This window comes from Tinamus guttatus, unplaced genomic scaffold (assembly GCF_059628265.1).
Source record: "Tinamus guttatus ecotype Peru unplaced genomic scaffold, ASM5962826v1 Tinamus_guttatus_pri_ptg000083l, whole genome shotgun sequence".
In the NCBI taxonomy this organism is placed as follows: domain Eukaryota; kingdom Metazoa; phylum Chordata; class Aves; order Tinamiformes; family Tinamidae; genus Tinamus; species Tinamus guttatus.
Genome location: NW_028288617.1, coordinates 3,206,494 through 3,229,486, shown reverse-complemented (window position 1 = coordinate 3,229,486; position 22,993 = coordinate 3,206,494). Strand labels below are relative to the sequence as shown.

At 40.3% G+C, this 22,993-nt stretch overlaps 1 protein-coding gene across 1 annotated transcript in view; it reads left to right on the top strand.

Annotated features, from left to right (window-relative positions):
• Positions 1-22,993, top strand: part of SHROOM2 (shroom family member 2) — a 114,178-nt gene that overhangs the window by 63,201 nt on the left and 27,984 nt on the right. The window contains exons 3-5 of the mRNA XM_088520226.1: positions 10,060-10,191; positions 13,510-16,129; positions 18,079-18,182. Coding sequence (XP_088376352.1) covers positions 10,060-10,191; positions 13,510-16,129; positions 18,079-18,182 — 2,856 coding nt within the window. The remainder of the gene's footprint in view (positions 1-10,059; positions 10,192-13,509; positions 16,130-18,078; positions 18,183-22,993) is intronic.

Genomic DNA, 22,993 nt, shown 5'->3' with positions numbered 1-22,993 from the left:
TGGAAATTTCTGGAGGATTGAGTTGGAATACTGGTGGCAAAATGGGAAACTGAGCTGTATTTAGACCCTGGGAGATAGTGCTGAAATCTCTTCTCTTAGCTGGGAGTGATCTGGATGTTACAGGCTCAGGGCTGATCAGAAGGGTAATAGTCATTTTCTGAAGCAAATAAAAGCTGTTCTGTGGTCAGTTTGCACACATTTCAGGCTTGGAAATGCACAATGTGATACTGATATTCAAGACGGCTTGCAGCGAGGGCCGCATGGTTCTGCATGTGTAGCTTCTGTATTTCAGGGAAACAGAACCAGCTACTTTTCCCAAACAGAGACTCTGGAAAAGAAAGACTGGAGCCCAAGTAGAAAAAAAACATGAAAAGCTGCTGCTACCCTTTTTAATATGAATTACTTGCACCTACTGCTGTAGTTCAAACTTTCAGACCCTAGAGCAGTTAAGGAGAAATGTGTTTTCAGAGCTGGATAAAATAATTTCCGCTTGAGGGTAGCACAAGTGCTGCGGGTTATTTTTATGCTTGGAAATTTATATTTAAAATATCATGAATCCAGGGTTGTTGAGTACAAGGTTTTGAAGAGCTCAGGATACTGATCGCGAGACCTTAGGGGTAGAGAAAGCTCAACTGCAGGTGTACGATGGATTCAATCAGAGGGAGCAAATAAAGTCTGGGATTTTTGAGAAGCATGTTCTGTTTGATGGTATGACTTACAGGAAGTGTCTTGTGGATTTTGATGGAACAAAGATTACATAAATTCATAAATGATAGAATAGGAACTGCACGGTGTTGGGAATTGTGAAGAAATGTATTTTGTTCTCCCAAACTATCAGGTGACTGATCCTGTCCACCGTTACCAGCCTTCACAGTTCATAAAGGCTTTGCAGGAGTGGAAAAAAACCCTCATGTATTTGTCATCTCCTTGTCCATGATGTTCATCACCTTTCAAGGAGACGTATATGAAGAATAGTGATGTGGAGACAAGATGCATCACTTTCTGTAGCTCAGAGCCCAGTGGGAAATGGAGAACGTGGCACCAGAGAACAAGGGAATCCTTATTCTCTACGGGAGAAGATTGGGGAACAGGGAGGATCTCGCAAGCCTTTGGAATAGGAAAGGGGCAGCGGAGTGTGTCAGGAGGAAACGTGCAGCCGTTTATGAATTGTTGTGCAGAGGAAAGTGATTGGTTAAGGGTCTGTTGGCAGAGCCGATGCCAGGGCTTTATAAAGATGCGCTGTTTCAGAATAGGTTACAGGTTTTAAACAGCAGGAATTTTGAAAGCAGAACAGTATTTTCTTCTTTGTCCATTATAACCCCAGGTTACACATTTATTGAGAAAGCATGTATTGCCAAATCTATAGGGAGTACAATTGTCTGTGCCCTTGAAGTTGTCTTTTATTTTCCTGTTTTTAAATCAAGACTGTGCGTTTGTGCACACTCTCTTCTCCATCCATGTCTGAAAATTCATTAAATCATCCCAGGTCTGTCGTGTGTATGGGCTGTGTGAAGCTCAACTCTGCTGTGAGCTGAAAACCCAGCTGCACTTTTCAGTAGGCTGCCTACCTGACTAGGTGCTGTGTTGCAAAAGGAAGTGTCCTCATGAATCCATGGCAGCGTGGCTATTGAAGAATCATGGCCAGTTGCATTTTGTTCTTGTTTGCAGCTGATTTGTATACCGCCCACTCCCCCCCTTTAAATACGGCACGTATTGAGCTGCTCTGCCAGGGTTCCTCTGCTTGCAAGTGCAGAGAGCGCTGTCAGATGCTGTGAATTACACACAGAGGCAGAATCGGAGCTCTAAGATAATGCGGGGGCTTCGCATGCAGATAGGCTGAAATAGTTTCTGAAAGGTGAAGTTTAGGTTCTCTGAAACCTAATTTTAATGCAGGCTCACAAATTCTCCCTAAAATAAACAGTTTATCCAATCCATTGAAAAAAAATACTGAACAGACGTTTCTCGTCAATCTAGTCTAAGTTGCCCGATGCATTAGATGTAATACATACTCTGTGCTTTCCTGCATGTTTTGGCTTGTTCCAGCATCACTTTAGATGCCCCCCAGCAAAGCCCACATGGCTATCAGGGAAAAGGAGGCGGGTGGGAAGAGGCTGCGTAGCAAGTGACCCCCAAAGAGTGCGGGAGCTTGGTGAGCTTGAGAAGAGGAGCGGGACGGTGGGAAGAGCGGACTGCAGGCAAGCAGAGGCAGGAGGCTGCTGGCTGCCTCCCTCTGCCCCCATGGCTGGAGGGGTGCGAAGAAGCCAGGGCTGAGGCAGGAGGCGCTCCGGAAAGAATCGCGGGTGATTCCCGATGCGACGAGATGGTCGAGCTGGGTGAGGAGTGGCCAGCCCCAAAGGCGAGGGCAGGAAACCTTGTTGCTAGTGGCTTCTGAAAGCGCTAGGCCTGAGGAGGGGAGTGCACTATTGTTAGACCAGGCGCGTTGCTATTTTCATGATGCTTCACTTCTTAACATCTTTGCTGAATTAACAATTTTCTTCAAATGTACTAGGATGTTTTTGATTAATTTCAACCAAAGGGATAATAGTTTACTATTTGTTAAGCTAGAGGGGTTCGCAAAGTTGATTAGGGGCCCAACTTTTATTTAGCTCCATCCATTTGTCAAATTCACTTACGCTTTGAAAAAAAAAGTGTATATTGGGGCAGTAGAATATTTGTGTTAGGATGACAATACTGTTAATGGTTCTTTGGGTGAAGATTTCATTATTTGTAATTTCTACATGAGGGTTTCTGTCTTGCTTGAGACTCCCAGCTGGCTCTCTTCACACTTAGATGCTGCAATCTGTGTGGTTGTGTACGTTACATGCATAGCCTTGAATGGCTTTTTGCCTTTTTGGTTTTCTTTTTTGGCTTGTGGCTAATCCAGCTGTCACTAACCGAGGGTGTGCAGGCAGGAGGGCCCAGCTGGCCGAGGTCAGAGCGCCGTCCTCATACACCAGGTTGATGGGTTTTCATCATTGGTTCATCCCATTCCAGTGAACTGTCACATGGGGAGTTTTCCCAAAAGAGTAGAAAGAAAAAGATGCTAATGCACAAGGAGAGGTTGTTCTAACAAGCAGATGGCTTGTGCGCTACTATTGATGGAGAATACCAAGATCTTGAAACAAAAATCCCCGTATGGCTTGCGTGTTGCCAGTGGTAATTTACATTCATGTATGTCAGGTCTCCTGTGTTTATTCTGGAAAATATAGGTAGGAAGCTACTATTGATGCTGCTCTTGAAGATTTCTGATATTAAGAGCTTCACCTTTAAAATTCACTTTAGCATAGGCTATTAAGCTGTCATAGTAGAATTGTTTTTAAATTCATGTAAGCAGCTTTTGCTCAATTATGGTATGAAAGCATTTCTATTTTATCTTTGAAAAATACCTAATGTAACAACTTTCAGCAAACTTTCATCTTAAATAAAGTTCCATTGCCTGTGTACAGGCTTCCCTGTATTTAGGAAATAGATTTAAAAGAGAGGAGAGGACAGGCGTTCATTTTATGAAGCTCTCCAAACAGCTGAAATGCTTTGCCTTAAAATACTTAGCATGTTGATATCTACCATTAGTTTTTCACGGTTATTTCGTATCATGAACAGGCATTTCCTACTGCTGTCAATTATTTAGAGTTCTTCGTTAATTTAACTTCTCTTCCTTCATTGGCATTTTTACAGAGACTTACTTAACACTGGAAATGCAAAAGCCTGAATTCTGAAGAACTACAAAGTAGCCTACAAAAAGAAGTGACAGCTAAAAAAGTTGCTAAATGTTTACAGTGTAATCCCTTTAAAATTTCTGGTGTGATGTCTCCACACAGTTACCTTGAAATTTCAAGTTCTGAGGTTTCTGCCTTAAATAGCAAGGTCCATGTTCTTGATTTGAGAGGGATTTATGCAGCTGTAGAAGGGCTCACCCAAACAGCCAACATTCACTATCCTTTTTTTAGAGGAAATTTAAAGCTCTCCTGGTTAGATGATATGAAAATTGGCAGAGAGAATGTACTGGAGAAAAAAAAATAGCATGTAAGTAGTGAAAATACTGCAGTGCAGGATAAGGACAGGGGGCAAAAAAAAGAAATCTGGGCCTGAACCCATATGAAAGGCAGCAGGCAACTGTACACAACGAGAACAAAGTGATTGAAGCCGTAATGTTGCAGAAAGAAAGCAAGTAGATAAATTTAGAAGTGGAATGTGGGATGCCTTTTAGCAGGGCATTTAGATTAGGTACTTGGGGAAGAGCCACAACAGGTGGTTGAAGTTGCATAACGATCAAAACCTGGAGAAAGAAATTTTATACGCATACTGAATTTCTAAAAACCTGACAAAAAGGACTGTATAGATGTATGAATAGAAGAACAAAGAGCTAAGAATAAACCTGTCTGAAATATCCATATCTGTTATGAATTACAGATAGTGAAGGAAAAGAGCTTTCTGCTTTCTTCAAAATACATAGTAAGAGGGTTTAGGGTTTTTTAATGAAGAGTGAGAAAAAACCCTTAGTATGGGATTGTGCCATGAATTTTCTTTCTTTTTTTTTTTTTTTTTTTTTTTTTGCAGGGTGGGGTGAAAACACAGAGGAAGAAATAAAAGGGTAAAGAAACTATGTTCAGGAAGGTTTTCAAGGCTTTCAGCAGTGGTCTTTACCTCATGCTTTATGTCCTCCTTTTAAAAACAATTTTTCTTTGTTTCATTTTCTGCTACATATGATGACATAGACGATTATAGGGAGTCAGAAAAAAACACTAAAAATCATGGCGAATGGAGAAACATACTAATGTTTCTTTATAAAATTAATACCATCTGTTTGAACCCAGAAGAGGAAAATTTATGAATATATTATTAAAAGTGTATTTTTGAGAACAAACTAAGAACCTGCTGGTATTGCTTGTATAGCTTTGTGGCTGGCTCACGCTCTTTTGCCTAATTGTAGGTGCTTTGTTCTTAAAATTACCCTGGCAGATAGATCAGCAAGTAGCGACTAAGGAGTATGAAGTAATTCAAATTTTGTTTACTGAAAGCATGAAGACTCTGCAGAGGACAAGGATTACTGACACATTGTGCATAGAGGAATATTGGTTGTCTGGTGTAGGAGGCAAGCAATGGAATTGCGAGGTGAAAGACAGTAAAGAAAGAGGACATTTTAACCAAACACATACTCATCTCCTGCAAAATACTTGATTTGCTCAGATAGCAATTTTCTATTATTTTCTATCGAAACAAAAAATCGACCCGTTTTGGTTGTGAGTTTCTAGGTCAGCTGGAGATGTTTTTCACAGTTTGCAGGGGAAAATAAATGGAGGGATTTTTGTGAGGAAATATGGTATGTCTTGAGTCCCTTGCATGTAGCTGCATCATCATGGCAGTTTTTCAGTGGTCTTTTTTTTTTTCCTAACTTCTTGGGAAAAAAATCATAATAGTGTTTTCCATGACTTGCAGGAGTGATTTGATAGTTTATTCACTGTGGCTTTTTACATACGTGCTTTACTGAATTGGGTGTTGTCCACCTACTGTATTTTAATACATTGAACACAAGATTGTTGTATTGTGGGGGGAAAAAAGAGATTTTTTGGAAGGACTTTCTTTTTCTGGCTCATAAAATCTATAAAATTTGTTAGTAAAGAGTTTGTATTTCCAGGATAATGCATGAATGTTGTTTGAAAAGGGGGTGAAATACAAAACCTAGGAAGCACGGACTAGTTCAGGATTCATAAGGGGACACGTTGTGTTGTCACTACAAATTCTTGATGTTCTCTCTGCATGAAAGAAAAAATGATGGGCTGGAACATTGCCGAAGAGCGCCCAGAGGCACTGCTGCTTTTGAGCTACCTGCACTGCTGACATTGGCCAACATCGTCTTTACCATTTCTGGTTGTAGCAGTTTGCACCTCCTGCTACAAGTATCAAAATGTGGAGTTGGGCTAGTACTAAAAACTGAACAGTAGAGAGACTTTGCTTCAATACAGAAATTCTGAGAACCTACACCTTCATGAGTGGAGGCAGAGGGATTTTATTTTGTTAGTGGCTGTTCAATTTAACTAAATTTAGTAGCTCTTCAGATTCTGGGGTTTTCAGAGTAAGTTGTGCCTTTGCAACACCTGGGCTACACTTGGAAAGCATAGACTCAGGGAGCCAAAACATTCTTCAGAAACTAGAGTAAATGATTGAAAACAGATTTTATTTTTCTTAAATCTTTAATTACCACAACAATTTTAACTCTGAAAATTATACACTTGTGACAGTTATTGAAGAATATAGTAGTTCTTTGTGGATCCAGTTCGGCTATGACTGAAGTTACTGACTCATCCTTGCTTTTAAATTAGAAAAAATATATTTTTTATGAATATAAATCATTTTTTTCCTGATACAGCTTACATAAATGCAAAGTAAAATGCATTATATTCGTAAGTATTGGCTTCAAACACCTACTTTTGGTTAAATGAGACGTACTGAACACTAATTATATGTCATTATTGTTAATTTGAAGTGGAACAGTGAATTCTGCCATTTGAGAGTTGCCAAAGCCAGAAAAATACATAAGTGCAATTTGGTTTAGGATCACAGAAGAGCAGTATGTCATTTTAGTGTCCCAAGGAAGGAAGGATTAAGTGAAGGGGAAGGCTGAAGACAAGTTGCGTTTGATTTCAGAAGAGCAGCCAAGTTCCTCCATTTTGAAGATGTTTCTTGCTGGCTCTACAGTTCCGCGGGCTTCGTTCCCATTCCTCCTGCACGGAGCGATGCCGCGTAGTGCCCCAGTGCCGCTGCCACGATGCTTCTGGAGCGAAGGACTCGGGCTGTCAGTGAGGCCTGAGAGCCAGCAGAGGGAGGAATTCCGCTCGGGAGACTCCTGCGGCAGCAAAACAGCAATATGAAATAAGGCCGGAAATTGACTCAAATTGCTGGTTTTATCATAGACACTGATAAACAGCCGACGTACAAACTGTTCTGTGTGTATGTGGGTATGGTGGGTTTTGCTTTTTCCAGGAGACTGGCTGGACAGCTCTTGAGAGTTCTGTGCGCCCAGCTAGGCCGCGCGCGGCTCCTGCGAGTACCTCAGCAGCGCCGGGGGCTCAAAACACCTCAGGGGCAGGCCCGTAACTGGGCGACTGAGAGCCGGGGAATAAAAGCCCAGCTTTCTACCGCAGAAATATGGCATAACCTCCCGTACGGGTAACTGCTGCTACTTGAACTGCAAGATTTGCAGCCTTACGTTGATATGTGAGCCAGCAGCCAGGCTGTACCAGCTTTGTTGATTCAGCAGAGGAACAGACTGAAACCTTAACAGAAAAATAAATCCTTCTGATTGCTTTTCTGTTGGACACAGTTCTTGGAACTGTTTTTCTTTTGCTTTTGGACTTCAAATGCAAAAATATATATATACTAGAGCTGTTTGGTAGATGGGAATAAATCCCTGTGGGGGTAGTGGGAATACACATTCTGTATTCCTACTACAGATCTGTAGTTATGTCTGTTGGCCTTTTTGTCGTAACGTACCTACACATTATAGCAGTTGTTAGTTTTGTCTTCTCGTTACCTACATTAATTTAGAATATATCTGAACACTGAGGGAAAGGCACTCATTAATTTATACTATCGTTTTATACTATACTATGGATTGTTTTATGCTGAGGTAAAACAATTTATTTGATTTGATTTCCTATCTACTTTTCATTTTCAAACTTCAATTTAGGTTTAATGCAGGCACCTGAAATTTAAGGAGTCATACTATTTCTGACAGGAAAAACTGAAGCCATTCATATTCATTCTCAAAATGAACTAATAAAACTTATCAGTTCTCTGGAATTTTCATCTTGACAATCAAATATTTTTCTGTCTTTTGTTATCATTTACAGATGAATCTACCCGAACAATTTAGTTGTTTTTATTTTTCAGTCAAGGAGGTATATCTTTGCTTTTTTCAGGCCAGTTAACCTCACTATTGAAAGTGTTGCAGCAGTCTGAGCCTTTGTTCCTATATTTCTAAACTCTATAGCCTCTGAAATGTGGAGCATCTTTCTTAACGACTTCTGAACAGCAACTATAAAAGGACAGTTTTTGTTCGGAAAACCTGAGCTGGAAAGGATGTTTTATTGCTACACTCTTTGCACACATATCTCGTTGAGACCATTCTGATGCATTGCTTCTAGTCGAGAGAAATGGTTTTTCCTTTGTATCGTACCTTCAAAGCTTATCAGCTTTTCCCTTCTAGCAGCTTTTGTAAAAGCACTGGTAGAAAGACACTGTCAGTGAAATGCTTTTAATAATGTTTCCATTAACGCGAGAGGTTTCCTGCATTGTAGGTTCAGACGATCTCATTCTGTCACTCAGAATTAATGCAGAGGTATTATATTAGAATATAAATGCTCTGCTTCCAGCAGCTTTAGTTGCCTGCAACATTTTCTCTCGCTGTTTTTTTTTTTTTTTTTTTTTTTTTCCTTTCTAGATCTTTTGTACTGAGTTTTGGAACTTATTTCATGCTGTCTACCATTTACTGATAGAAAATTTATTTCTTGAAGTTCAGGAAATAGTAGATGTTATTAAATGGTGAGAAACTGATAATCCAATGGAAAAAAAGTGTTGACAATGCATAGTGACTTAATTCTTAGTCATGCTGTGGGTTTCTGTGAAAATACATATCTACTTGATTCCACCCTTCAGGAGGCCCGCTAGCATTTTTAGACTGATGAGACTATTTTAGTATGTGTGAAATTTCTTCTGAAAAATGTATATCCACATAAACAAAAAGCACAACAAAACCTGCAAGTTCTTGTCCACTTGTCTTGCCTCTTGTCACGACTCAGTCCAGTCTGTTCCCCTCCTGCTTGGCTGCTCAGGAAGATGAAAGTGGCGGTGGATATCGTAGCACAGAAAATGCCATCTGAAAATGATGTTCATGGGGCGAGAAACTATCTTATGAAGATCTTGAGAAGTTCCATGAGGTACAGTACTGGCTTTACAAGTGCATCCCTTCCCACTGATCGAATTCCTCCTATCGTTTGCCAGTCCCATAGGAAACCTTCACAGAAGTCCTTGTTCCCTAACCTTAATTTCCTCACACTCCAGACCTCACTTGCGCTGTGCTAGTTTTCTAGTCTTGTGTTTCCTTTGTGGTGCCTGATAGTACCGTAATTGTCTCGTAGTATAGAAACGTCTTTGTGGAGTTGATGCCTAGAAGGTATATTGAATTTGCCTAAAGAGCTATTTATGGTTGGCCTGGCTGATAGCAGCAGTATTAAAATGAGCAGTGGAAAAAGAGCAACAGAGCAATGGCTTGTTTTTTTTCAATACCTGAATATAAATTTTGGGCCCTTGAAGTATGCATGGACTATCTGGAGGTGAGTATCACATGGCTTAGCAGAATCTTTTGCACGTCTTTGCAGTGAGAGTATTTTGCCTCCCCCACTCCCTTTTTTGTTTTCATATCCTATCAAGTAGTGTAGCTGTTTTCTCTCTTCCCATGCTAAGAAGAGAAGGCTTTTGTTTAGGGAAACAATTAGTTCATTATTTAGTGACAGCAGTGATGCTATACTAGTGAAATTACATCTTCCCTGTAAAATTGTTACTGTGTTTTTGTAATCCTGCATGCAGAGTTTGGGAAAGAAATTAGGAAGAAGCCTCGCTGGACACATATATATGCCTGTCTGTGTAAAACCTTACCAAAGCCTTATTTACTGTTGCTATGTTATAAAAGAGTCATAAAGCTCATTAGTACTTTGAACTGTTAAAGTTCTGTATGCATTTCAGGTACTTAAAAATTGTGTTTGCTTGTCTTAAAAAGAAAGAAAAGAAAAAAGAGACAGACACAAAAACCACCCTACCACAAACCTCAGATGGAATTGTTGTTTCACTGTATCCCAAGCATTTTAAAGGAATTAGCATATCTTTTCAAAACTGTCATGCATGTAGAAAATTGGACCAGTTTGCTGTAATTTAAAGTTGTTATGCCTCTATTCTGTCTGTGCAAAGTTTAATTGACAAGTGCCACTAGCTTTTCTTCTGCATGTCACCTTACTCGCATGTCACCTTAATTGCATTAAACCAATACACTCTCTCTCATTTCAGAAGAAGTGACCTAGCCTGTAGGCCTCACTCCTGGCATGCAACCAAATTTACAGAAAGTCAACCCGAGGCAGCCACGTCACACCTTGCTTCAACCAATGCCTGCACCTCTTGGCACTCACGGTATCATGCAAGGTGAGTCCCTGCTTACATTACCTGCATCCAGCTCCAGCGGCAAGGCAGTAACAATGTAGGTCATGTTGTTCAGGGTCTTCTTAAAGCACGAATGCCAAAACATTTTGCAGGGCTTCTTTCTGTCCCTTCAGCACTTAAAAGAGGAGTATTGGAAGTGTGACGTACGGGTGAATGGATTTCAGAAACGCTGTGTGATACATGCGTGTGACTGAAAGGTAAGGAAATGTTTTTGAAGGCAGTCAGGAGTTTATTTTCTTGTTCTGCGTTCTCCTGTTGGTGTTCACTGGTAAAATTGTAAGCCTTTGTATGTGCAAGCGAAAAGAAGCCATAAAAGTTAACATATTTAAAGTAAAATAGCTAAGGGAGAAAAAAAGCAGAAAGAATTGTTTCAGGCTTCATTAGAAAGCCAAAAGGAAGCATTCAGAGTATTTTCCTGATGGACTTTATAGTACTGCTGGTGCTGGCCTTTCTGTAATCTGATCTTCACTACAGCGGTGTTTTTTGCTTGTGTGGAGAGGTAGCAAGACCAGTGATTTTCATTGTTTGTTTAAAACTCTTCAGTAGTTGTTGTCTTGATCAGCATATGGAAGAAAGGCTGTCACCCATGCATTTTTAGTTGTGAAACTTCTAACTTTAAAGGGAATGCCCATATGTGCTTGATTACAAGCTCATGGTTTTCTTCTTGCTTGTAGATTATATTCTTTAGCATTTTCATGGGGAGAATAGGGGGAGTTAATTTTTTTATTGCTTTGATTCCTCTCAAATAAATCCCTTTGGGACATAGTTAGACTGGGCATTAAAGAAAAAAAATTAGTCTGGAAAACATTTCTGATTTGCAAGGTATTCTTGTGCTTTCTGTACTTACTGCTGTGCATTCTCAGTCATCACTTCCTGATGTTAACTTATTATGGCATTTAAAATAAAACAACAGAACATTCATGCTCTAGGGAACTTTGGAAGTTCCCTACCATTTTTTTAAAATAACTTGCAGTCTGTCCCAAGTAACATATGGGTGTTTACTTTTAGACAGAAGTCTTTTTTTTTTTTTAATGAAAATTACCTTGTAACACTTAATTCATTACCAGAGGCCTTACCATATTATATTTCCCAAGTCCTCCATTATACTTTCTCCCATTTCGGATAGATTTGTGGAGTTTGTATTTAAATTTCATATAGATGGATTAAGTTAGAACCATATATATAAAAGCAGTAAGTAACCTCATAGAAGGAAACAAAATTCAGAAATTCCTAAAAAACTAAGTGTTCTTGGTTGCAATGGTAACATAAGAGTACCTCTGTAAATTTATACAAGCTTTCTGTTTTTCCTTGTCACAGTTAGGTTATGCAAGGCAGATTCTCTGGGAGTGTGAAGAGATGTTGATGTCAACTGGGCGAATCATGGGATACTTTTTTTCCCTGAAATTTGTTTAAAAAACAGTTTCTAATGAAATTTCTGAAATGAAATTTGGGAGGGGCGGGGGGGAAGAGAAATAGGAATTAAAAAAAAAACAATTCTCCTCCTCCTCTCCTCCCTGCACAACTGCTAACAGACTGGCATTAACGAAAGGGCCAAAAAAAGAGATTGTTTTTCTTAGAAGCTGTTAATAGATTTAGTGGCTGCAGTAGAGTCAAAGATCAGGGTTCCCAGGGCTTTGTTATTCCTACCAGTGGTCACCTGCGCTGATCACTTGTAAGTTTGCCTGTTGAGAGATGATTTGCTCGGGACATCTACCAGTCCTGCTGTCTGTGGCCTAGGGCTGTGTCTGTAGCAGAGCTGACTTGGCACTGCGGTTCCCGGGAGCACAGCGCTCCTTGGGTGCCAGCCCAAGGATAGGGATATTTTCAGAATCGTGGTTGCAAAGCAGAGTTCCTTGGGCTTTCCAGTCTGCACAAAAGAACATGAGCTACTCCAGAGATGCCCCGTTGTCAAGGTACAGTTCCCACAATCAAGAAACACCAAATGCTGTAAGGCAATCACCAAAATGAGTGGGATTAACAATGGTCCGTGGCTGAAAGAGGCAGTGTGCAAGAACATAAGAGAAACGGCCCAAGCAGGAGATATTTCTGGAATTTCTAGACTTGTAAATGAAGGCTTTCTTGCACTATTTCCATCTTTATTTTGACCAATTGCAAGTATCTTAGGCCAAAGAGAAAGAATAAAGGAATCTGCGTACCGTACTGAAGCCTGGCTTACATTCTTTGATCCCAATAATGATCAAGGCACTTTTTACATGAACCATAGGAAAACGACGTGAACTACAGGATAGTTAAGACCTCCTTCTTTATTCAGTGAGATGCTTTGGAATGCTAAGGATACAAAAAATGATAAAGCACCCCACAAGATAAATATAATGCTAATGTATCATATTAAAAATTTATTTTAGAAAGTAAACACAAACTATACTTTCTCTTCGCATAAATTACGTTTTTACCATGCTTTATTAAAAAACCCCAAAGACAACAGAAATATAAGAAAATTTACTATTCTCATACTAAGTGTAAATTGTAAAGAACTGTTTAGCTTTCTTTTGCAGTATTTTGGAAAGAAAGAACGACTGTGCTCTTTATGTTTTTGATATGAAGTGACCTGATTTCACTGCTAGCTTTCACAGGTCTCTTTACTGCACAAGAGCTGATAGATGTTTGTATAATTATAGCTACAGGGAAGTAGAACAGTTCTGGGATTTCTACCAACGGGCTTTGCATGCAAGGACAAGAAGCTGAATTTGCTATATAAAAGCAGGAGGGACTGCTAGTGAAGTTCCGACAGGGAGGTGTGGTGAGAGGAATTGGAGAGAGTATCATCTGGGCATCAGGGTGTTAAGCTGATAAGAGGTAGGTCCTGGGAAAGATATAAAAGACAAGAACTTCCGAAATAAAAAGCAAAACAGAACAAAACTGGTGTTTAGTAGGAAAACAACATAAGCAGCAAAATTTTGAAATACTGAAAAATAAGCCAGAGAAGGGTAACAGTGTCAAAGATGACATCTCTGTATGGGAAAGACCAGCCGAGAGGAAGTGGTGGTGATTTCTGAAGAAGGGTCAGAAATTCAGTTTTGGTAATTAAGAACTGTAATTGCAATTAATGTGTTTTCTTGGAGTTTTGTTATCAAGTGTTGCAGAATTGGGTGGAGCTGAATGACACTGGAGGACACTCTCCAAATTTCCTATTTTATTAGATTGCGTGTCTTCAGTAAGAGACATTTCTGCTATGTAGATGGATTTAACCAAGATTAGGAAAGTTGGTATTATTTTACTGTGTGGAATTTTTGACTTAAGTTGGTTTTTTATTTGTTTGTTTTATTTTTCCTATGGTAGCTCCTCATCTCATGACCTGTCAAACTCATGGGATCACTCAAGTCTACATCGCACTTCTGATCAGTTCAGCTCTTTGGGAAGTATGGACAGCTGGGACCACACTCCACACATAGGCCAGTATGGAAGACTTTCTTCTGCAAAGTCTAACAGCAGCATTGATCATCTAGGCAGCCAAAGTAAGCGTGATTCAGCATATGGGTCCTTCTCCACAAGCTCAAGCACCCCTGACCACACTCTATCCAGTGTAGACACTTCTTCAACAGAAAATATGTTATACAAAGTAGGCCACTGGGAGACTACAAAGCATGGAAACAAGTCTGGCCAGTTTGTGAACGATAACAGTGGAATAGAAGACAAACCAGGATATCTGCCAGCTCCCACCCAGTACGAGAACAGCAAAAGCCCTAGAATAGAGGAACACCCTGATATGAAGCTCACTAGCTCTGGAAGATCTAATTTTGGCCCTGTCTGGTATATTCCTGATAAGAAGAAGTCCTCATCTCCTCCTCCCCCGCCTCCACCCCTTCGCAGTGACAGCTTTGCTGCTACCAAAGGCCATGAGAAGGCCCACGCTCCTGTGCTCCCAGAGGGTGCCAGCACGCAGCACTTTACCGCCCCGAGCCGGCTGCAGCCCAGGAGCGACTGGAACTCAGAAGCTGTGGAGCAACAAAGGTGGCTTTCCAGAGCGGGTGATAGGAGGGTCAGTAACTCCAACTATAAAACTGATCTTAGTATGGAATACAGTTTTTCCTCTGGTGAAAGGTACAACAGTAACACCGGAGCTGTGAACAAACTGCAGTCGTCTTTGTCCAGCACTGATGTTCGCTTTGTGCAGCCTGCTTACAGTTACCACCACCAGCACCAGTACAGCGACGAAAGCACTTTTTTCCACAATGCAAGAACGTTGGCTTCGCCTAAAGATCAGCAGCATTTTCTCTCCTATGGTGGCATTCAGGAGTTACCTGCCGATCACTTTCATTGCTACAGTCCAAACCAAGCCAGGCTGCTCAACACTCCCTCCTCTCTGAACAGCACTGTTGAACAGAAGCTGGACAACACTGGACAGAGTCGCTATTACTGTGTGACAGCGAAACAGCCTCAGGGAAGTTTGAAGCCACTTCAACTCAAGGATGACAGCTGGAAGCCCATCATGGGTGCTGATGCATCTCTTGGACCTCATGAAAACCCTGCAGTTGTCACAATGGTCCAAAAACCAAAATACTATCTACCTCAACAATCTGCTGAACCTTCTCTGGAAGGGTGTGAGGACAATAGTCATTACATAGTGGACAGAGAGGGGGATGTTAGGTCTACTGTAGTGGAAGAAGCTAAAAGAAGTAATCATTCCGAGAGGTCTGGACAAAAGAAAAACTTTGAGAACAGCTTTGAGGAAAGTGAGGCCAGGTACAACCAACAGGACTATGTAAAAAGCTGTGTGCTTGGCACTGAAAACAGAGCTGCTCAGAAAGAATTTAGGTGGGCAAAAGATGAGAGTAGCAAAATTTCTCCTCAGAAGACCCCAATGTTGCACTCTTTGGCTCAGGAAGGGAAAAAACAGTCTGAGAACAGTCCAGAAATTGTAACAGAGCGGCAGCCCCCTTTTGACACTCACTTGACTAAACAAGCACGAAGGAGCGATCGTTTTGCAACAACCCTGAGAAATGAGATCCAAATGAGAAGAGCAAAGCTTCAGAAAAGCAAAAGCACAGCTACATTAATAGGGTCACCTGAAACAGAGGAGTACAATGAAAACTGGAAGCCAGATTCAGCAGAAAACGTAAACACCTCGCCAGATACTAATTTTACTAGCACGTACAAAGATCACCTTAAGGAAGCCCAGGCCAGGGTTCTGCGGGCAACTTCTTTCAAACGGCGGGACCTGGAACCGAGCGCTGCCGAATATCTCCCCAGGTCACCAGAACGGAAAACGGGGAGTTACAACTCTTCATTATTGGCTCTGGTTTCTGAAGATGTGTCTGGATTCCTCGAGGCTACGCAAGCTAAACCCAACTCTGCGGGGAGTGGCGCTCATCACGTTTCTCGCATCGGAGCCAGGAAAAGGTTCACAACAGAACAAAAACTGAAGTCTTACTCTGAACCAGAGAAGATGAATGAAGTCGGGATGTTGGCCGATGAATGCCGTCCTCGCTGCTGTCCAAACACATCTGAAGAAGCCCTGGGATCATTTGCAGACAGGTGGAAATTTTTTGAAGAAACAAGTAAGCCTGCGTATAGAAAGCCTGCGCAGAAACAAGCTCCCCACAGTCTACCAGAAGGGCAGCCTGAGAGGCCTGATAGAAAAGCTGTCAGTGGAGCAGAGGGAGAGGAGTCATGGTATGAGAGAAGGGGCCGGGCAGCTTCTGTTGGACTTGAAACTACACATGGCGGTGGCACTAAGACTTTTGACAGAGCAACGAAACCTGAACAGCCGCAGCGTCTAGGGACTTTTGCAGAGTATCAGGCATCGTGGAAAGAGCAGCGAAAACCCTTAGAGGCAAGAAGTTCAGGAAGATACCATTCCGCAGATAACATCCTCGATGCAGGCCATGAACAGCATGAGAAAACCCAGTACACCCATGAGAGGTCCAGATCATCTCCTTCTACCGATTTCTACAAACAGGTACAAGACTCCTTCAAAATTATCCTTAAAATTGGCCAAAACAGAGACAGGAGAGTGGTAGAGAGGAAGCCAGATCAGCTTTATAAAATGTTTTCATCTAGGAACACATGTAATGCAGTGTTTGCCTTTGTCAGTGTGGGTAAATTGTTATAGATAGCTCTCATAAGGGGAATAGGATGGATTTATAAGAAAGTTTGTGTTGCATGGGAATTCAGTATGCAAGAAAGTGTAAGTAATTTCTCGAGTATTTTAGCCAGCTGGAAGGAAAAGAAAAAGATTGATTTGATGATACTGTCCATTTTACAGTAGAAATGCAGGAGGATCAAAGCAATCTTCACCCAGAGTACTTTTTCATTGGTGTTTCTGCCTACTGTCTTCCCCATATTGTCTTGGCCTGTAGAAACATCGAAGAAAAGTGTTCCAGGGGGAAATAAGACCTACCTTTGTGTGATTTTGTTCATGATCTAACAGCTGTCCTTGTTTCTTCTAAGCTTGTTTGATCCGAAAGCTAAGGGTGACAAAACATATGTTGGCGATAGAGATTAAAAAAAAATGCCCATTAATGCTCGGTTTGCTCTACAAAAACAAAGGAAACTTTTTAGTGTTTTATTTTATGTCCGTTTGCTGACTTAAAACACAAATCTATTCCTTCGAGACATGCCAAAAGTGAGTTCAACTTGAAAGTAAATATTAAGTTAATTTTTAACTGAGCAGGGCTGGAGAACAGTTGGCAGGTGGCAAGGAAAGTAAACAGAGAGACTGAGTCTTACAAGCTCTGTTTTGAGAGGGTGATGTTCTCCCTGCTGTAGGAGATTTGTAGGAACCATACTATATTCAACATGGGCTGAACTTTACCTGCTGTATATATAAAAGTTGACTTTGAGAAAAAATTGAGGTACTGCAGTGGTTTAGTATTTTTCCTTTTTTCCCCTTCTTGTTAAAAATCTTGCATTCATACTTGAACATGCAGGTGTTTGCACAAGTATATATCAGAAATAGAATGAGAATAGCTTGAAAGAGAGAGAAAAATCGGTGGATCATCAAAAGCTGTGAACTTATTTAGGTTTGTTTCTTTAAGTTTTGCAGGAGTTTCTTTGGAACTATAGGTGTAGACTTAACTAACTATGTGGATAACTTATTAGAGCAGAGATTCCAAGACCTGAAAATATTCACCTGGAAGTTATTTTGAAAATTAAAATAACTAAATTATTAAATATTTGTCTATCCAGCCAAATACATATATATGTATATGTATATATATATATATTTAAAATCTACTCCATGTATGCATTTCTGCCTTATTAGCAATGCCTTTAAGTTCAGTATAGGCCTCCTGGGGCAAAAAGACGACACCTGCTTAGGCACCTGGAAAATATGGTGATAAGAGCATTTGAAGATGCTTGCAACAGTCTGAAGTAAATAAAGGTGGTGTTTTGCATATATAATTCAGATGATTTTGGTACTAATGTGCAATTAAGTTTCCTGTAGGTTCAGTGTTTGTAATGCAAAGCTGTGCTTTGGGTGTGGTTGCTTGAAGATAGATAGCGAGATAATAAAATTCTGGAACAGCAATGTTGTGTGTGTTACTAGGAAGCTGAATCCACGCTCAGAGATTCAAAAGCCAGTTCTTGTATGTGAGCAAGTCCTCAGGAAGTTCTGTGCTGTATCTTTGCCTTTGCCAAATGGAAGTTGCAGAGCTTTGTAAATGTGAAGCACTTCTGTAGATCAGCAAACTAAACTGGTAACTTGAGTAGCGGCAGCTCTGTAGCGCTGTGCAAGAGGTCACATCCCACTTAAAACAAAACAAGCTTAAGACATGCTATGCTGTTGACTTCATGTATATTCAAGCAGAGCAAAGCCACAAATAAGAGGTTCCATAATCACAGATTTTTTCAGGAGTCTGAAACATGATGACTTGGTGTCTTACTTGTGCTGTAAACCACTTATAGGAGGTCTCAGTTGAAGTAAGAAGGCAAGCAGAGGATTTAAAAGAAGATGGGGAGCGTATTTTCTCTAAAATTAACACCCTGGATGAAAGGAACTGTACAGTAAGGTAAGTATTTCTTAACTTCTGGCTTTTCTTTTATGATGATTGCCATGATTTGATCTTTTCCTGGCCCAGACTGGAAGGTTAAATAGGTTGATTTCAGAATTTTTGCAGTGCTGTTTTGCCTTTGTTTCTCTCCTTTTCCCCATGTACTTTCTTCAGTGTTCATGATATAATTAATGTTGGGACTGAAATTTTGGGGAACTTTGTGGTGAGCTTGAAGAAATGCCTAGTGTTATGTATGCTAGTTTTTAATGACAGATGACTCTTATTAGTGAGCATAAAAGGGTCAAGGTTCTTTTTAGATTTATCAGTTACAGATATTTTGGAGAAAAATTCTTGAGGTTTCCCAAAAGAGTCTTCCAGTATTATACTTGGCAAAGACTTTATGTTACTGGAACACAGTCACACTGTAAATTGGATTTTTCTGTCCAGTTGTTATGTGCCTTTACAGAATGCGGTGGATGAGAAGAAGCCATTGAAACTTGTTTTGCCATTCAGTCAGCTCCACTCTTCTTCATTAATTTGTGTTTTTAATTGAGCTGTACATTTCTTTGAGACCCCATGTAGTGCTTTTTGTATGCACAATTTGGTTAGAATCACTGAATGTGTAGCGTAAAGGGTGCCCTCGTTATGGCCAGGAGTTTGGCAGAATTGCCGTAATGTAACCAGTGATTTCTGTCCTTGTTGATACTGCGGCTGCTGGATTTAGCTGTGGCAGCTGAAGTGGTATTGTGCACATACAGCTGCCATCAGGTTTTATATCTCAGTTTTTGTAGCAGAAGAAACACATAGGTAGGAGAAATAAATTCTGCTGATTTTCCTTAATTCTGTAAGGGGTTAGTCTCTCAAGGGGAGGCAAAATTTTGAACTAGCAAGCTAGACTATTCTACCGATGTCCATAAAAGCTTGTGAAAACCCCAAAATATTATTTGTATTTTCATCAAGTTGCATTTTGCACTGCTTTGCATTGCCCAGCTGCAGAGACCGTCTGCTATTTTTCTAGTTCTCTGTAGCCCTTTGTGCTTGCTGTGCAGTGATCGCAAGCTGAACAGCACATGAGTGTGGGGGTGCGTGTGTGTGTGCACGGAGGGAGAGGGGAGGCTGGCAGCGGGGGAAGCAGCCCGTGAGCCCGCAGCAGGCAGCATCTCCGTGCAAGGAACGTGATTCCCACCGCGCGCTGCTGAGCCCTCCCCGCAGAGGCACGGGCACAGCGCAGCCACGGCAGCGCTTCAGCAGGGAGCGCGCCGCGCGGCTCGCGCTTCCAAGGGATCCGCAGTCCGGGGAGGTCACCGGCCTGGGCTGTAATCACTTCATTTATTTGTTTATTTTAAGCTGAATCCTGTTTTCACACACTGTTTCAGATGCGGTCCTTGGCCGTTTCACTGCATAACACGAGGTTTTGTAAAATGGTCTCTTTCGTCTTTCCCTTTAGCCCTTGGTCTTATGCAAGGAAGGGTTTGTCTCTTCTGTATGTGTGTGTGTATATACATATATATATATATATATAAAAGAAAGAAAGAAAGAAAATCTCTCGTTTGGGCATTGAATTCCTGTATTGTCAACTGCCACTGTGTGATGATGAATGGCTGTGCTATGTATTCTTTTATTAAGATGGCGTTCCTATAATGAAAAGGAACTGGACCGTTTTGGTATCAATTACTTTTATAATTTTTGAGCCCCTCTAAAGGCATTTAGTTTTCTGCTTTTAAAAGCTAGTAATCTGCAAATAGCTTTTGCTAAGTCTACATAATCTGTAATATATTCAAGGACATGAATGTTGACCAAAACTAGCATCTTCCTTGTGAGTATATTTAATAATTTCCTTCAAATTTTTGTTCTGGATTATAAGGTTGTGTTACTGAGTTACTGAGAAAAGGGGGTGGAGCATTTAAAAGAATTACTAGCAAATTGCTTCTCCTTTTGTTGTTGTTGTTCATCTGCTACAGAGGTTTTTTCATGCCTTTTTTTTCTTTTTAGCTCATAATAATAAAGCCTAAATTAGCATTATTTATGATTTTTTAAAATCTCAGTGAAGAACCACTTCTATTATAAACATACAGGCATGCAAACAGTCATCTGACATGAGCTGAGGTTTTTTTTTTTTTTTTTTTTTTTTAATACTGAGGCTTGATGGGTTTCCAAATATTTGCTTGTCTTTAGGGCTGCGGTTCGGCAGATTCATGGAAACAAGAGTTGTTGTTTGTTGTTCAATGATACTACTGATTTCTGTTTCCAGTTAGTTACCAAACTCTAGCAAGCAAGGACATTTTTTTTTCTGCTTTGCAGCTTTTGACAGTTGTGAAGTCTGACTTTCTTCTTTACACAGGTCTCTCTCTCTGTGTCTGGCAAATGTTGGTCATACTTCCCAGTAGAAGTCTCCATGCTTTCTGTACAGATGTAGCCCTTCAAAAGGTTGAAGAGGTAAATGTGTAGTCTGACCTATAGTCTGTGGCTTCCTGTGGAGATAACACAGCGCACATAAAAGTCAGTTTGCATCCAAAGAGAAGGGCGTTATGATCTAGAGAAGTGCGCAGCCACTCTCTACTTTCTAAGAACACTTGACTTGTATCTCTCCATTAGTTTGTTTCTTCGGTGTCTATGCAAATTACATAATTTCAGAAACTGAAGACAGGATTATGAGATAACAGGAGAAAATCCTTTGAATATTTAAGGGGTAAGTACAGGGCCATTTCCACATCAGCTACAGGATCACAGCATGACTCAGCTCCAGTGAAATTCCATAAGCCGTTTCTATGAGATGTTTTGTGCCCCAGCCATTGCTCCTGTTTGGACTCTTGAAGAGAGAGGAGCAACCTCTACCATACAAAAATTGAATTAAAAAATATAGTTTTTAATGCCTGAGTTGACCTAAATTTTCAAGTTTAAGATTCCAGAAGTGCGAGACAAAAATCTGTCATATAGGAGCAGGAGCCTACAGAGTTTTTCCCGAATTCATTACTAGACATGTCAGAAGGAAACTGCTTTATCAAAAGTTTGTTTTCCCATTGACCAGACCGTGCTGCAGCCAATAATTATGTAAGGAAGGATCTTCAGCAACATGGGAACGCGAATAACCTTATGTTGAGTGAATTGAGTCAGGAAGCGAATTTACAAATGGGTGCTGCTCCATTCATTTTTATTTTGATAGTATGCTATTGTAATTATTTCTCCAAGATTCCTATATTCTGTTTCCTTATGAGAGCTAGGACTATATACCTGTACGGGCCAATTAGCAGAAGAAAAAAGAGCACATGACGCATGAGATCTGGGTTCTCATGTAAACTCATGTTTACAGAGATAAGCGATGATTTATGAGACATTGCAAATATTTGCATGAGTTACTCATTTTTTCTTAACTCCTATTTTAGTTTTAGATTTGTGGGGTTTTTTTTTTCTGTGCTATTACACACTATTACAGTAGCAATGTACAGTGGAACTTTAGGTACTGAAATACAAGAAGACTTGAAGCACACTTTCTCTTCATATATAGCAAAAGGACCGTTTACTTAATGAGTTAAGCAGAACTCTAGAACTTGGCTTCCTATAAAAGAACAGAACTTTAAAATCCCTATGTACCACACTGTTAGAATGAAACTGGGAAGTTTTTCCTGGGTGAGTATTGCCGGAGAGTGTGGCTCGTGCACTGGCAGGGCTGCTTAGCTCTTATGAGGTCCTGGATAAGCAAAACGCTTTCATCTTCCTCCCCTTTCCTGTGGAAAAAATAGTGTGATTGTGGAAAACAGCTTCCCAACAAGTCTGTGAAAAATAAGTTTGGCAAACATTTCATGCTTGTATTGACAAACTTCAGTGGTTTGTGGTGCAAAAGAGACCTAAGTTTCTGTTTTGCACTTTACCTACAGCTGTTGTCATTTTCCACACAAGTGCTTCCAGAGAAAAGAAATGTTTGCTATCAGTTTGCTGAGTATTGAATTACCAACCAAGCAAGAATTTGTAGCAAGTAAATTATAAAATATGCCCGTTTATATTTTTATTTAGGGTGCAATGGACTAACAATTTCTCTTGCTCTCCATATCCTCATCTTGTTCAAGAGCTTATGAAGTAAAGTGTCCTCCTTTTTAATTAATTGAAGCATAATAAAGAACATCAGAAAGGTTTAAGTGCTCTTGTTGAGGGAGACTAGCAATGCAGAAAACATGGTTTTCACACAACAAGTACATACTGGATTGAAGTGATGCTTCAGAAATGCGAGTTTCTAACATTAACAAATTTATGTGTAAAAATACTTTCTTGCATATAGTCCAAAAAAAAAAAAAAAAAAAAAGCCCTTTATTTCCTACCAGGAAGGCAGTGGGGTTGAGTAGCAGCCCTTCTTCGTCATGTGCAGGACATGCAGGAGAGTCAACACGCTTACCCTCACAGGCTCCCAGCTACTATCAAGGGCTTAAAGAAGATAAAGGAGAGCTCCTGAAGCCCTTCCTATTTACATTAGCACTTGTTTATCAATAAGATATGGATTACTAATGAATCTGTCAGACCACTGTTTTGCTAATTATGTTCTGCTATCATATCTAGTATGGAATAGTAAATGATCCAGTCTTGGGTTGCTTGCTTTAAAGCCTGTATTTTTCTTCTGAAACTGGAAAACAGGTGATGCTTCTCATGCCTAAAGAGGCAATGAGAGAACTCCAGCAGCACTGTAGTCCTGTGTCTGAAATATTAGTGATCTTTCATTGCCATGATCCTGTGTGTCTTTCCGGTATTTTTGACTGTACTTGATTGACAAATGTTAACTAAATAAAAATCACACTTTTAGATATAATAACCTAGAATTACTGAGATATGAGGGCAGCTCA